Raw genomic sequence first — 18210 nt, forward strand, 5'->3', positions numbered from 1 at the left:
TTTTACTAAAATATTTATAAAAATATTATTTATTTAAAATATTATATATAATATATAAAATATTGACTTTTTATTTTTTAATTTTTATAAAAAAAGATACATATCTTTTATGAAAAAAAAAAGAAAAATGGTTTAGAAGTCGCATGAAGAGTAATTTACATTAATAAATTATTGGATACTAATATTATATAGATGTCCTAAATAAAAATTAATTACACCTCTGTTTTAAACGAATTTATATAAATTGAGTCAGATAAATTTGATTTAAGCATATACACATATATCGAATCAACCCAATTTTATTTGTGCACAAACATTCAAATTCAAGTAAATGGAAATAATATAATTTAATTTTTTAATTTATTAATATAATACAAACTTTCTATTTCTCTCTTTGTTAGTCAATAGAATGATGTTAGTTCGATTTATTTGAATTTAAACATTTATTCATAAATTGAATTGGATTGATTAGATTTATATGTATATGCTTAAATTGAGTTTGCTAAATTAATTTATATAGATTTATTTAAAACAAATATATAATTAATTTTTATATACGATATCTGTGTAATATTAGTCTCTAATCAATTTATCAATATAAATTACGCCGTTTAATTTGTTGCAGCATTGTGCTTTATCATTTATTTATCTATGTATTTATTTTTTATTGTACTTTTTTCATAGAAAAAATAAAAATGTCAACATTTTGATGTATTACATATAATATTTTAAATAAATTATATTTTATAAATATTTTAATAAAAATGTGTATTGTATAATAATAATTTTAACAAAGTAATTAATTAATAAAATTTTAATATAACAATTTAATTATTTATCAAATAATATAAAATAAAATTTAATTATTTTATATTTTTATATTGTAATTTAAAAAATTATTTTAATATAATTTTTAATATTAAAAAATTTTATTACATGATAATTAATCTTAATAAATAAAAAATATATTTAAATTTAATACATTATGTAATTCGAATCACATTGATTCGATTTATATAAAAATATAAATATAAATATTTACATAATATAACTTCTTTTGAGATATTTATATAATATTGACATATATTTAATTTATGTATATATTTTATAAAGGTTATTGTATTTATTTTCGACATACACGTACACTTTATTCTATTTTTCATTTTCAAAATAAAATAAAGGTGTTTGCTATGGTACGATAATAAATTCATACGTACCGATACGTTTAAAATATGGACAAATAATAATAATTCACGTGAAATTTATTTTTCACATCAATATTTAATTTTTATTTTTTTAAATATATATTATATCACCACTTTTTCTAATATATTCTTTTAATTAAATAAAAAAATAATTTTTATTTAATTTTATAAAAAGCCTTAAACATTATTCTTTTATTTGATTAGACAAAAATATCTTTTTAAATTAACAAAATTTTAGAATTCAATTAATCCTAATTTTATAGTTTCAAATAATTTAAACAACAAAACAAAAACATATTAAAAAAATAAAAAATCAAAATTTCTTCATCTTTTCTAATTTCTCTAATCATTTGTGTCCCCTTTAAGCAAAACATATCAAAAAAACAAAAAATCAATCGTTCTTCTTCATCTTCTCCAATTACCCCTCTAAAACAAAACAGTGAAAATCCCAAACCAAAACCCTAAATTCTTCGCCGCTGATTCATACATGTTCAAGATTGCGCTCAAGGAGTGCAGGCACGTATTTGAGAATCTCGGCTCTGTTGTTGATGTTGGTGGTGTCTCCAAACTTATTCATCAACAGTTTTCGCAGTTGAAGTGTACCATTTTCGACCAGCCAGAGGTTGTTGGTAACCTCAAAGGAGATGGGAATTTGAACTTTGTTGTCGGTGACATGTTCAAATCGATCTCTTCTGCTGATGCAGTCTTACGGCAGCAGCAAAGAATCTAGGATTTTGATTTGGGACTTTTACTATTTTGTTTTAGAGGGAGGTAATTTGAGAAGATGAAGAACGATCAATTTTTTATTTCTTTGATATGTTTTGCTTAGAGGGGGGCACGAATGATTAGAGAAATTGGAGAAGATGAAGAAATTTTGATTTTTTTTTAATATGTTTTTGTTTTGTTATTTAAATTATTTGAAACTATAAAATTAGGATTAATTGAATTCTAAAATTTCGTTAATTTAAAAGGATATTTTTGTCTAATCAAATAAAAGAAGGATGTTTAAGATTTTTTATAAAATTAAATAAAAAATATTTTTTTATTTTTATTTAATTAAATGAGTATATTAGTAAAAGTGGTGATATAATATATATTTAAAAAAACAAAAATTAAATGTTGATGTGGAAAATAAATTCCACGTGACTTGTTATTATTTGTGCATATTTTAAACGTATTGTTACGTATAAATTTATCATCGTACCATAGCAAACACCTAAAATAAATGATTGCTTTGAATATATACTATTAATTACACGTTGACTAATGAATAACAGTTTGACTCAAAGTTAGTTATGACAGCTCATCCACATACACATCAAACTTGTATATGATCTCTCTTATTCTGCTAGACTTATTTACAGCATAATAAATAGGAATATAAAAAGAAAAAAAAAGGGGTAAAAAATCATTAAAATTTATTATTTTTTATTATTAATTATGTATTAATATTTAAAAATATAGAATAAAAATATATTATTAAATTATTCAATTAAAAAATTAAACTAAATAAATTGAATTAATAATTAAGTAATAATAAAAAATAAAAAATTTTGATAATTGTTATATTAATATTTCTCATATAAAAATATAAAATTATGTTTAACAGTTAAGATATAAATAATCTTATATCTAAATACATTAAATTAATATATTTTATTTATTTTTTTTTTGACAAAAAATATAAAAAATTAATAAAAAATATAATTTATTTATTTTATTATTTATTATTTTTATATAATTTTTATAATTATATATAATTTTAAATTTTTGAATAAAAAAATAATAAATTAAAATTTTTAATTTTTAATTTTTATATTTAATTTATCATCAAACAAAATATAAAAATAATAATTTTTATATCTTATTTTAATTAGTATCTCGTCTTATTTTATTATCATAATTGAATCGATTCCTGAATATATGATTCAACAATAAAAGAACTAATTATGAGAATAACAAAAGGTAGCAAACTAAAGCATTTGAGAAAGAAAAGAAGAATTAAGAATGAATTAGAACTAAGTGTTCTTAATTATAAAACAAATTAAAATAAAAAATTGAGGTACCCCAATACTAAATAGTACACACATATATAAAAAGAGCAAAGTAAAATACCTCTAATTAATCTAACTATTTAACTGCACTCTTTACTATTTGCGGCAATTATAATCTTACCCTTCACAATAACCAAAACGTAGTCTTAGTGGAGTAGTTTCTAGAATTTATTCTCTTAATTAGGACAAAATTGTTATTTTCTATTTTTTTTCCCCTGCTATGTATTGGATCTGTTTTTCATCATACAAATTATAATACAGTTATATTAAAGCTTAGATATATACTAAAATCAATCGCCAGTATAAAAATATAAATATACTTTACAATATTGAAAAATTACAAAACCAACTTTAATTTCCCTTTTTTACGAGGAGTTTGCTTAAGACCATAAAATACCTTGTAAAATCAGATAGATTTTCTTAGAGGGATAAGGATATTTCGGAGGAAGTTTTATATAGACTTTCTTTTTCAAATTTCCATTAATAAACGCATTCTTCACATCCATCCAATGACTAAGAGACTATATTTTGACCGCAGCAATGGGAAGGAGAGCTCGAACAGATGTGAGACAAACAACAGAAACAAAAGTTTTTTCATAATCAATATCATACTCTTACGTACAACCTTGATCAACCAATCGTGTCTTATAACGGTCAATAGAATCATTAGAGAGAGTTTTGATCTTATATACCAATCTACTATTCACAACTTCTTGAGGATCAACTAAGTTCCAAGTGTGTACTTTTTCAAGTGCTTGAATTTTTTTCTACATTTCTTGCTGCTAACTTGAATTTGTAGAGTCTTCTCGAAATGACTTAGGTTCATGATGATGAAGAATAGTAGAAAAATAATAATAATAAAAAAGATGAGGAGGTGAATTTTTTACCCTAAAAGAACGAGCGGAGGAAGGAGGCATGATAGTAGGAGCAGGAGCATCGTCCGATCTGAAATCATCGAGAGATGGAGAAGATGAAAAAGGAGGGTGCTCAAGGGATTGACTTAAGATAGATCTTGTAGCATCATTTCTAGGAAAAAAGGTCAACATTAGGATTAGTAAAAAACGGTAACTGAGTAGAAGGAATGGACTCAAAAGAGAAAAAATTAGAGAACATGTGATGCTTCCAGAAGATAACATAACGAGATATACGAATACGTCGAGAGATAGAATTCCAACAATGATAACCCTTGTGTTCAGTGCCATAACCAAGAAAATAACACATACGAGCCCAAGGTTCAAGCTTATTATGTTAATGAGGTCGAAGAAGGACAAAATAGACACAACCAAAAACACGAAGAGAGTTGTAATTGGGAGAAGTATGATAAAGATGCTCAAAAGGTGTAGTGTTACCAAGGATAGAAGAAGAGAGTCTATCGATAACATGAACAGCAGTGAGAACGGCTTCACCGCAAGTACGCTTGGGACAGGAAGAAGAAATAGTTGTACGAACAGAGTCAAGAATTTGACGGTGTTTGCGCCCAGCTCTGCCATTTTGTTGAGAGGTTCCAGGACAAGAGAACTCAGACAAAGTACCCTGTTCAGCGAGAAAATTTAAAAGTTTAGAGTCACGATATTCCATAGCATTATCGCGCCTGAAGATTTTAATGACCTTTGGAAAACTGAGTTCGAATCATAATGGAAAAGTTAATATAAATTTGAGGTTGCTCATGAAGATTAGCCATCAAATAAACTCAAGTAAAATGTGAATAATCATCAATAAATACGATAAAGTATCGAGCCCCTCCCGTAGAAGCGGTGGCAGCGGGTACCCAAACATTAGAATGAATAAGATCAAAAGGAGAGAAAGAAAGAGAGTAATTATTATAAAAAGATAAAGCAGGTTGTTTTGTAGTTTGACAAGAAATATAGTAAAAAAACTCATTTTGAACTTCACCCAAAACACCCGTGACATAAGAGGACGCAATTTTCCTAAGGAGCTATGGACAAGACGGCGATGTCACAAGTGAAGAGTATATGGAGAAAAAACAACACATAGATTTGACGTAGAGGAAACATGAAGGTTCTCGAGCTCAAACAATCTTCTGACCTTACACCTAGTCCCGATGATCTTTCCTGTCCAACGATCCTGCACACGACAACCAGAAATGGAAAAATTGACATCAAAACTGAGCTCAACAATTTGACCGATAGAGATAATATTAAAGTTTAATTTTGGAATAAAATAAGTATCAGAAAGATTAATATTTGACTGTGAAATAAAACGCTAATGTGTCGCATGCAAGAGAGAACTATTAGCAGTGTTGACAGAAGGTGCATTTGTAGTTGTAGACAATGACGAGAAAAAGTGACACAAAAGAGACATGTGATTAAAACAATCAGAATCAAAATACTATTTAGAATTACCTGGAGGAATGGAAAGAGCAGCAGAGGTATTACCAGAAAAAGAGAAAAATTGCTTAAGAACAGATTTAATGTCGGATGGAGAGATAGAAGGTGGGTTGACAGAGGTAGAGTTAGTGGGATCAGCAGCAGCAGTTGCAGTAGAAGCAGGTACATTCAGAAAGTTCTTGGGACGAGAGTGATACTTATTCTGATCTAAATGTGGTGGTCGAGTAGGACATGTAATAATCAAGTGATCCGAGAGCTTACAATAAAGGTAGAACAGTTTCAGGCAATTAAAGCCAATGTGACCTTTTTGTTTATATTTGCGACACTTAATAGAGGGATAGCCTGAGAAAGAGTGCCCAGACTAGTTACAGTTTCGAAAAATTTACCTGTTCTCTCTTTGGCAGCAAATACAATTTCACTCGTAAAGCGAGTCAACCACAAGTGCAATTCTTCAGACTTAAGACGAGGAATAGCATTTTCAAAACTAGGCAAGGGATTCTGATGAAGAGAAGCTCTAACCAGCTCATAGTCATTAGTAAGTGCCATAAGAAACTGTATGAGATGGGTTCGGTTCCGATAATCCTCATATGCGTTAACATCAGTGGAATTTTTAAGAACAGGCTCACAAGAAGTCAATTGATCCCAAATAATTTCTATCTGAGCAAGAAAATCAAAAATCGCTTGGCCACGTTCTTGCTTAAGGCTATGAAGCTCCTTTAGTAGTTGGTATTGATGGGAGAGATTAGAAATAGTGTAACGTTTTGTCAAATGATCCCATACCTCTTTAGGAGTTTCAAAACGCCCGAACTGTAAGTGAATGTTGGATTAGAAGTGTTGTGAAACCAAGTGATAATCTGATTATGCCAATCTTTCAATTTCTCTACAAAGTCCTTCTCGACATCCTCCTTGGATTTGGAGGTCCCATCTTTTGATTTTTCAGTCAAAGTTGGCTTAACATGACAAACAATATCAACAGTCACATAGCACCATAATTTTTGCCCTGTAAGAAATCCTCGCATAGCTTCAACCCAATAAGTATGTTGGAGCCATTAAGGATAACAGGAATAGGCTAAAAAATATCTGATTTTTTCATAATAGCAGAAACAAAGATGAAAAAGAGAAAAAATTACAAATTCGGGATAAAAATGAGAAAACAGAGAGAAGAATCGAAAAGAGCTCACCAAAAATCTTAGAAAGGGTTCCACTATCTGCCACGTCAACAGGGAAGGCCACGTGGCAACGTGTGATAGGAGAAGGAAAACACATTAGGGCTAACGTGGAAAGGGAGGTGACACGCGGGTTGGGAGCAAGGCCAAGTCAGAAAGATCGTGGGTGGAAAGCGGGTCCTGGGCCGTTTCTGGCTGACACGTGGCACTTTGTGATGCCATTGATCTTGGACGTGAATCCAACGGTGCTGGAGTGTCTGGAGGGAGGAGAACCTGATGCAGACACCGATCTTTAGACAGCGTATGAGGCCCGTTCGGCGGTTGCTGACGAACCAAAGCATTGGAAAAAGGATAAAAAAAAATTAGGCCAAAGAATACTACCGAAAGAAAAAAATAAAAGGGTTATGAACGATTTTTATGAAAAAAATAATCTATACTCTTGATACCATGTTAGAAACAAGAGAGTAATCTGAAGATTACATTATTAAATGTGTATCAAAAGATACAATATACAAGAGTATATATAGGTGCTAAAAGAATTAAAGTAATAAAAATACACAATCCTACAATTAATATACAAATATGTTATATAAATATAAATGATACTAATTAATCTAAATAAATTCAAATCATAATCTAATAGTTGGATTGTTTAAGAGAATTTATGTGTAGTCACAAGCACCTATATGTGTGCCTTAGGCTGTTTGATCCAAAATGTAGCATTTTTTGCTTTTTGTTTGTGTTAATTTAGATAGAACTTGTTTTCAGATGAACAAAATTATGTTTTATTTATGTTAGTGAAATCTTCTTATTAATATGAATTTGTTCCCTATAAAAAGAAATAAATAGGTTTTTTATGGTTGATACCTTAAGTATAAGCATGTTGGATTATAACAATATTTTAAAATATATTTATTTATCAGTATGAGTATGTCTAATTAATACATTTGAATTTTGATTTGGATTTTGGTGTTTGATTATAATTGAATTTTTATTGCTATAAAAGTTATCAAACAAGTTAGTCTGACTCATTTAAGATCTATCTGTCTAAATCCGTGTGTTAAGTAGGTTAATCCATTTAAGTTTGTTTTATTCATGAATCATAATTTTTCAGCTGGGACTGTTTATAACTAGTCTAATGAGTTAAACGGGCTAGCCTTTTTAACTTTTTATTTTAGTTTTTGAAAAGTATTTTAACAAAAAAAATCATTTTTAGTTAAAAAATTTTAAACAGATAGTTTTTGTTAGTTGATGAGTCGGATTTTTGAAATAAATAAAAAAAATGTTGGCTAAAAATATTTTTTTAATGCAAAAAGTTTGAATAAATCATTCGTTTAATCCCCAGGTTAGCCCATTTAACCCATTATTTTTTTGAATTAATCGAGTTTAACCTGTGTAACCCAAGATTTAAACAAACTTAAAATGGATTAGCCTGATGAGCTTGACCATTTTGACGGTCCTAGTTGCTATACTATGCTCTTATCAATTTTTGCTTCTTGAATTCATCTTTATAGGTTTCTGAGTTTGATTATTATCCTTATTATAACCGAATTTTAAAGTACGATTTAGTGCGTATTTGATATAATATGATTTTTGAACTGAGTTTGCTTATAATTTTGAACGTGTGTGATTGTAACTAGATTTTGAAATATAATTTTGAGCATATTTGATTATTGTCTTTAGTAATATTTGGTTATAATATGACTTTAATTTTGGTTTGGATTCTTAAGTTTAATTATAACTTTGAGTATGTTTAATTCACTATAAGAAAAATGTTGAATATCGCCAGATTTACCATTAAATTTAGCTGCAGAATAAATCCGACGATATAAACTTTGTCGGTAATTATTTACCGTTGAATTTTTCTATCCGCTACTAATTACCGTAAAAAAAATTTTACTGGTAAATTTTACCATCGGATTTTTTCCTGGTGAATCCGACGGTAATATATTATTAATTAATAATTAAATTAATAAGTACCGGCTGATTTAACCGACGGTAAATCTAACGGTAAACTTAAATTTTAAATTTTTAAAAAATTTATTTAAAATTTAATATATAATTTTAAATATTTAAGTTCAGTAATTTCTAAACTAATAAATCAGAAAATACAATACTAATTAACTTAAAAAATAATTAACTCAGATAATAATAAATTTAAAAAATTAACAACAATAAACAATAAGTCAATAATTAACTCAAAAAATAAATAAATTTAGATTAACTCAGACAATTAACAACAATCAACTAATTAACTCAAAAAACTAACTCATATAATAATAAATTTAAAAAATTGACAATAATAAATTTAGAAAATTGATCAATGATATTTGCCTTGCACCAAAGGCTTTAGCACATCCAAAATAGTAAATAATAAATATCATCTTTTTAGATACACAGAAAATTTGAATGCCTCCACATGTTCTACTACCTAATCAACATCACCACTAGGTTCGACTGCATCAATTCTGCCAACTGAAGATCTCACACGCATGTCAAAGCATTCGACAGCACCATCTTCACCACCACAGGCAACTAGTCCATGAAGCTTGCTAAATTTACAAATTCAGAATTTCAGATACAATTGTAGTTACACTTATTCATACAAAGCATATGCTACAGTGCTCTATAAATGAAAGGAAATAAAGTCACTCAATATTTGAGTTCCACTAAATACCTTCTTGAAACCACATTCAATGTAGGGGATTGTGTATTGACATACTTTCTTGAAAGTTGAAACCACATTTAAGGCAGGGGATTGTGTAACAAGGGAGGAAAGAAATCTCCCCTGACAGGTAAAGATAGGTAGATCTATAAGTAAGACAAGTAAAAACAATTGTTGTCCCTATTTTTTGCAAAAAATACACCAAACAAAATACAGAACAAAACATAATGTTTATACCAAATATAAGAATTCCACTCCAAATTACATAGAGTGTCATGAGAATATAATTTAAAATTTGAACCTTCAGATTTTTTTCACAAAATTCAACCAATAGAAATAATCAATGTTCATGACACTAGTGATGCCTTTGAACAAAAAATTAAAGCTTGAATACCTGCTTTAAGTTAATTCTATACAATTCTAGGGAAAAGGCAGCACAAAGCAAATCACAAGATCAGCTGTCATATGTAATATCCCTTCCCATTCAATCAAACAAGAACATCAAGGCATGTAATAATTAAACTCATGAATTTTGATTAACTAATACTAACATCTAAGTTTAATTGTCAGTATATATTTCTTTATTGAAGGATAAATTACCATTCAGTCACCAAAAGTTTACATTTTTATAATCCAAAATGCTAGACACCTAAATAATTCATCATTATATTTTAGTATGGAGGGGAATAAAACTTTGATATTTGCAAACTGTAATATTTTTCACATTTTGCATGTAGACAAACAGAGCAGTCAGCACATAAAAATGCTAGTTTCAAATAGTCATCTGTTAGAACCTGCATAAATAAAATTGTTCAATTAATAAAATAACAAATTGAGAAAATATACAGGTAAACTCAAGCAACAAACGAATACGCAAAAGAGGACAGTTTAAAACACAATAAAAAACTAAGACAAAAACAATAAAGTTGTTAACCACTTTTTTCTCTAAACTAAAGATAGTTTCGGTACCTGAAAATCAATAATCTCTGAATCCAAATGCCTTTCAAACTTCAATCCTAGCTCCCGTACCTCGCATACTTTTACTTGTGGTGGATATATACCTTTAATATTGAATCACCATGAGTGCCAAATTTTGAAATTAATACCTAATTACCTATCTTTTCATGCCACTTTTCCAAAACCATCATGTCATTTATGAAATCTCAAGAGATCTCACCAAAATGCTAATATCCTATCATCTTCCCCCCACATGATTGATAACATACAATTGCAAGTTGCAACTGCTGTACAATTTTTCTCAAGGCCCAAGTTGCTAGTTTTGAATTTGTAAGTGCTCCTTCGCAACATCCTCTCTAAAGAAAACTAACCATGGTCTTTAGACATGTTTTACTTGCTCAAACTGCTATTTACAGTACTTGGTGCAATAATCTATGAATAATCAATGACTACTTTTTCCTTATCACGCTTCACAAAATTTTTCTCCTTGTTACTTAATCATCATTACTAATTATTAACGTGCACACATATAAACATGAATTTGAAGTACCTGAAGCTATGATATACGCGCCATCAGGAGTTGCCTTAATCTTGGTAGTTGCAGTTGTGAACCTCAAATCCTCAATCAATTGCACATTCTGCATGTAACGTAGCAAACAAGTAAATAAATAAATAAAGTGATGAACAAAATGAATAATTCAAACCTAACAGTGGAAAATAGGAATAGAGAAAATAAAAAAGGGGAAGTACTTTTGACATTGTGATGTGATTTCTGCTTCTTAATGGGGAGTTAGGAAGCGAGTGAGGGTTGCTAGGAAGCTATTCTATACATTTTGATGCCGTTTATCGACATTGACTTTATGCCGCCATCTTTAACGTTATTGATGGTGGTCGACGGTAGTGGAGGGACTGTCAGATAGTTGGTTTGGGGAGGGGGAGAGAGAAAGAGGGGGCAGAGAGAGAAACGAGAAGGTTAGAGAAAGAGAGTAGTTCAGAAATAAATGGGAAAGGGTTCGTAATTCGAATTTAATTAGGACAAGATTACTGTTAGATTTATCGGCGGATAAATTCGATGGTAATGCTTTGCAAATGACCAAAATATAACGTTCTGCTAATTCATATTGCCGGCAGATAAATTCGATAGTAATGATTGCTCCAATTTTTCTTTTTTTTTTTCCTTTTAATTATTACAAGTAAATTTACCGTTGGAAATCGAAATCCGACGATAATTTTTTTACCCAACAAATTCGTCGATAAATCCGCCAATAAACTTGCCGTTAATGCCGATGATAAATTCAACAATAAATTTGACGATATTCAGTATTTTTTTTATAGTGATTATAATGAAATTCTAAAATATGATTTAAGACAAATTTAATTATTATCTTTAATAATATTTGATTATTACATCTAATAATGTTTGATGTGCACTATTCATATTTTTAAATACACTAAAAAAAATCCAACACTAGAATTAGGGGCGGCAAAGCGGACTGGTCTGTCCTGCCAACTAAGGTGAATTCAAAATGCAAGACTATCCCGCTTCATGGCGGATTGGCAAGTCGACGGGTTAGTGCGCTTGATTCTTTTTTCTTTTCGAAAAATAAAATTCATTAAAATTAATAAAAATTAATAATTAAAAAATTAAATACAAATAAAAAATAATAAAATTATAATATAATTCTTTTTATTATCTTTTTTACTTTTTAATTTCAATAAAATTATTTAAAATAATATTTATTAATAAAATCACCTTTATTAACATAATAAAAAACAATTTAGATTGTCCACTCAACCCACTGCTCACTTAACTTGACAAAATTTGTGTGTGTATAGAATATGATTTTGGAATTGGATCAAAAGCATCTTTAAACAACACTTTTATTTATGATTTTATCATTTTATGCTCACTACTAAGAATCGAAGCTTCGTTCAAAATACAAATTTCATTTGGTATTTAATATGTATTTTTTCTTTCCTCTCCTCTTCAAACTCTGAATTCAGGAATCTAACACAACTCATCGTCCTATTAATAAACTTTCAGTTGTATGAAATGTTACAAAAATTTAAATAAGTTATCAATATGAAGGAAAAGAATAATGAAATAGCACAGTAAGAAATTTCACTGCATATTATTCATGCATTTTTATTTTTAAAGTCATGGGGTACAAGTATATTTTTTATTGATAACGCTCTCCACTTCCTAACTACTACGACACATACTTTTCCCTATAATTTCATCTAATGACCACAACTAATAATAACTATAATAAATTAAAGTTTTGTCTACATGCACCCCTTTCACTGATTTCTATATATTATATATAGATAGAATGGTTAATAATCTCTCATAATCATGTTGATCTAGCTAGACTTGGATTTCTTTGTGACTCCAATTCTCATAAGAGCAACATAAGCTACAAACCTATAGAAAAACAGCATTGCTAGCAAAATCAATGAAGCCCTTAATTGACTCTCTCTATTATTAACGAACCCTAAACCCTTGATTCCAGGGTACTCATAAATCAAGCACTTACCCTTACCACATTTGTAAGTTTCACCTTCACGATACTGAGAAAATATAACGAGTTCGTTGGCGTAATATATGAAAGAAAGGTACTTCAACCATGCTATGAATTTGGGAACATTCTGGACAAAGAATCCACTTGTTATCATGAAGGTTAGCCCTATGACGGAGGCGAAGGTGGTGGCGACTTTGGTGTTCTGGACACAGGCGCCGAGAGCGAGTCCTATGCCTTGGGAGACCAACACAAGGGTGAGGATAGTGAGCAGCATGAAAATAAAGGCGGCGGCGGTAGCTTTCAGAGCTGCCATCCAGTAGGTTATGAGAATGGAAACGGTTGGGAGGACGAGTTCCATTGGAAGGTCTACGGTCATCTTGGCCATGAAGTATGAGGATAGTCTGTACATTCCGGAAGATCTTTCTTTCTCCAACATCACTCTTTCATCTGGGAACACGAAGATTGCTCTGTACAGCGGATAAAATGCCCAGAAACTTGATAAGAAGAATAGAAGTCCAAGCTGCAAATACATCATATAACATTTCAAATCTCGTTAATTAATAATTAGTTTCCGTTAAAAGGAAATGGATCATCTCCATTTTTTTACACTTAGAGAAAATAAAGTTGGAGCAAAATTAAATAAGAAAAAAAACAATAAAGACTGAAATTAAACACTGAACATCATTCATTTTTTTTTACTAGATAGAATCCATTCCTTCGTTAAAGACTACATCTTATGATTGATATACAATACTTTAAAAATAATTAATATGTATATAAAAAATTAACTATCAGTATAAAATATATATTAAAATATAAATATATATTAAAAAATATATAAAAAATAAAAAAATTTACACAAATATATCATAAATAATTTAATAATTAATTTTTTGTATGTATAGCACTTTTGTGACTAAATACATTAATTTGAGAATAACTTATATAACTTTATTTAGTAATATAAATTTGGTTTAATCAATCGGTTAGATTTTATAATTTTATTAAATTTATAATTAAATTTTTATAGTTTTTTATTAATTTTTATATTATTTTTAATTTTGCATTGTAATTAAATTTTTATTAATATAAAAAATATGAGAATTAATAGACTATTTATCTACGAATTAAAAGTACCTATAATTAAAAATATAATTAGATATTTAATCATTTTTTTTGAGAGAAATATTCCATTAATTTTAATGTTTTTTATACGAAAATAATTTAATTATAAAATTAAACATAAGTAAAGATCAAATTAAAAAATATATATATAAGAACCTAATTATAAATTTGATAAAATTATAAAAAAATTAAACTTATAAATTTTGTATAACACGTAAAATTCCATGATAAAGTATAAAAGAACAGATAAAACCAAAAATTTTCAAAATGCTTATTGTTATTTCTAGAATTTATTTTTGTACATGAAAAAGACGTGTTAGATATTTCATTATTTATGTAAAATATTTGAAAAATTTAAACTAATTGTAGAATTTAATTTTAATATATTGACAGTATAAAGTATTTTATATCGTTATGTAATTACATTTTTTTTTTAAATAAAAAATAATTATTTTTGTTAATCTTATGTAAAATTACTTTTGTATTAAAAAATGCATCAAAATTAGATTATTAATTATATTACCTGATCTTGCATGTGTGCAGTATCAGACTTGTACCACAATAGTCCTACAATGAAAGAAGTCAAGACGACCTGAACAATATTGAAGGAAGCGAATGCTTCGTGCTTTCTCTCTTTAAGGTCTCTTCTCAACAACACCGTGAATTGTTGCCACCAATTTGTAGGCCATTTTCCAAACCCTGCTGTGTTCTCAACTCTACTTGATGAGTTGCTATTCGTTTCTTGAACCATTTGCCTCAATTGGGAATCAGCGTTACAGCTCTTGTATGCCTGAATCAATTGTTGTTTGTCCACCACAACATCCTCGTTCAATTCGTTGGTGTATATCCCTGAATTTGCATTGTCAACAACATTAAATTGGTCAATTTTGACACTTGAGAATTTCAAAGCATGCCAAAGATTAACACAATTCATACTAATTTGGAGGTGACTTCTATGGTTAGTGCCTTTCGATACTGTAATTATATAATTATTATTAAAATTAAAGTCATCTTTTTTTATTTTTTGATGACACTATTTTTTTAAATTAAAAAACATAATTACCTTATTAGGAATTCATCTAAAGCATGTATTTCCAAGGTTAATTTAACAAAATATGACAAGACATGCATCCAATTACATGAAGGATTAATTAATTAAGGAATTAAAAACGTACCATTAGCAAGATCCAAAAGGAAATCAGCAGGGTTCATGGCTAATGCTGGAGAAAATCCAACACTAGAGAAATAATCCAATGCCTCCGAACCCTTTCCAAAATAAACAGTGTTCCCTTCTGAAAGGAGCAACACCTTAGTGAACATATAGTACAACCTACTAGAAGGTTGGTGTATTGTCATCACAATAGTTCTTCCTCCTCTTGCAAGCTCAAACAAAGTTGACACAAGTCTTAATGCGGTAGTTGAATCCAAACCCGAGGTTGGTTCATCAAGGAACAACAAACTAGGGTTTATGAGCAATTCTTGACCAACACTAACCCTTTTTCTTTCTCCACCGGAAACCCCTCGTAGGCCGGGGCCTCCGACAATACTGTCTTTACACTTGACCAATCCAAGTTGGTTCATGACGGCTTTTGCCAATGCCACCTTCTCCTCCTTGGCTACCGTGTTAGGTAGGCGGAGGAGAGCGGTGAAAACAAGGGTTTCAGTTACTGTCAAATGAGGGTGTAGGACATCGTCTTGCGTGACGAAGCCGGTGTTCCTCTTCATGGCATTGCTGAAGGGGTCTCCATTGTATGTTATCTTTCCTTTGAGGCGGCCGCCGAGACGGCCGCCCAATGCAGTCAGCAGTGTTGTCTTGCCACTTCCTGACGGACCTAACATTGCAAGGATCTCACCCGGTTGAACAATTCCCGATACTCCATTCAATATCACTTTGCGTTCTGATGCCTTTTTCTTCTTCTCCAATATTCCACCGTTCTCAATCTTTATTTTGTACACAATATCTTCAAACTGTAAAATAACAGTATTAAAAAAAAAAAAAGCAAAAACTCATGTGCAATCAACTTTAAGTGAAGTTAGTCACAAAAAAAAACTTTACATAAAATCAATAATTGAGAATTATTAGATAAAAATATAATTAAATCAATCAAATTATTTAACGACTCTCGGTTATTAACTTTAACTGTATTTGAATTTTAACTTTAAAAAAATAAAAAAGAGAAGTTAATTACTGGTTGATCCTTATTGGCATACAGAATTTTTAAATAACAGGAAAAAGAAAATTTATAAAAAAAAGTTAGTCTAACAATTTTTATTATGACATAATTATATATATTCCATAAATGTAATTATAAGAAAAAATAGTCTCCTTCTAGAAGGGCCCGTCCGTTTTCAAAATTATTGGAATAATAAAAATTTATTAAGCATTAAAGTATTTAACTTCAATTTTTTGAAAATCAATTTAAACATTTATTCAAAAATATATATAGATGCGAGTTATGGTGGAAAAGCAAAATTTGACCGCATTGGGAATATAATTTTATAGTGATAGTTATTAATTTTTGTGAATATTATTGTAATTAAAAAATTAATATCCAAATTTAAAACAAATAAAATTAGGCATGATATAATAATGTTGAAAAGGTTTTCAGTAAAATAAACTAATATATTGATTTCTAGATCAAATTTTTTATCTCAAAAAAAATAAGATAACTACTAAATACATCATCAGCTCAAGTCGTCCTAACTGACAAAAATATATTTATTTGCTTAGAAATATAAATACACTATGATTTAAAAAGAAAATAAGTTTTACTCTTAAAAAAAATCAATTGAAAAGAAAAAGAGTCTAATTAGACTAAAAAATTAACTTATAAATCACGTGAATTCAGTTAAAATTAAAATCAATTACTAATTTGAGCATTGTAATCAAAACAGAAATCAGTTATTAAAATAAGTTATCAATAGATTTTCGATGTGTGTGGTTTAAACACTAGTAATCAAAACGGAAAAAGGCTCCTTCCAGATATACTTTACTTAAAATTCGCAATGAGAAAAGGAAAAAGGAAAGGTCCATTTTTGAAATGCATGGAAAGAATAACAACCTAAGTCTTCTTTTTCTAACAACCAACCATACCTTGAGAGTCACCGGAGTTTTTCTCTTGAGGAAGACATTGTTAGGCACTTCTTGATGATTAGTTTGAGATTCAATGTCCACCATCTCTCGTTCCATTACAACCTAATAAGCCTTTGATGAAGAAACTCCTTTTTTTCTGAATTTTGAGAGAAAATTAAAATAAATAAATTGTGCAAACAACAACACAAGAAATTAGAAGAGAAAGATGTATTCTCTCTTTTGCTCTTGTGTTTGTGGTTTACAACTGTGAATGTGAATATCCCTTAAATGCTACTGTTTTGCTATATATATAATCATGAAGGAAAGAAGCGGTGCATAATTCTTTATTTGTAATATAATACTAAAACTAATATATATTTCCAAACAAAACTACTTTCCATTTTTTTCTCAATCGTATTAATATGGACTGTTAGAATATATTTAAGATATTATATATTAATATAGTATTTAGATATATTTTAGATTAATTTTATATTTGTTTAGTTTAATGTTAAATTAATTTTAGTCATTATAATTAATAAATAAATATAAAATCAATTTGAGATATATTTAGATATTTTTCTTAAATAAATTTTAATACGAACAAAATGGAAAAAGGTCAGCTGAAAAAATGTGAACAAAATAAAAGAACGAGGGTTTTGCGTACATTGGATGCATGAATCTAAAAAGGAAGAGATGCTTTGAATTTGAAGAAAGACAAAACTAAACACATTTTCTTTTTTTGGTTAAGATTATTGGCAATTAATTAACTTTGTCTTGTTTTACTTTGTTTATATCATACGGGTGGCTAGAAAGCCACATTTTATGCCAACATCCAGGAATATATCTTAGTCTTATTCTCTACTATTTGACTCATCCTATAGTAGGATATTTATAGTTAAATGAAGAGTAAATTGTATTATTTTTAACCGAAAAGTTTCAAACATCATAAATTTAACTATAAAATATAAATTAATTTAATATTTATAAGAACTTAAATTATTTCACTAAAACCCAAAATAGTTTGTTGAATTATTTTATTGAACGATTTGTGTAATTTTATCAAACTATTTTAATATTTTATAAATATCAAAT

The 18210-nt window shown here is 28.6% G+C and overlaps 1 protein-coding gene across 1 annotated transcript; it reads right to left on the bottom strand.

The window, feature by feature from the left end:
* Positions 1-12759: 12759 nt before the first annotated feature.
* LOC130945988 (ABC transporter G family member 9) lies at positions 12760-17220 on the bottom strand. Its single transcript, XM_057874670.1, has 4 exons — positions 17137-17220; positions 15218-16010; positions 14566-14891; positions 12760-13437 (listed from the first exon to the last, which is right to left on the bottom strand). The coding sequence occupies exons 1-4, from the start codon at positions 17218-17220 to the stop codon at positions 12760-12762; spliced, it is 1881 nt and encodes a 626-aa protein (XP_057730653.1).
* Positions 17221-18210: the final 990 nt, after the last annotated feature.

The sequence above is a fragment of the Arachis stenosperma genome, chromosome 8, assembly GCF_014773155.1.
Source record: "Arachis stenosperma cultivar V10309 chromosome 8, arast.V10309.gnm1.PFL2, whole genome shotgun sequence".
Classification (NCBI taxonomy): domain Eukaryota; kingdom Viridiplantae; phylum Streptophyta; class Magnoliopsida; order Fabales; family Fabaceae; genus Arachis; species Arachis stenosperma.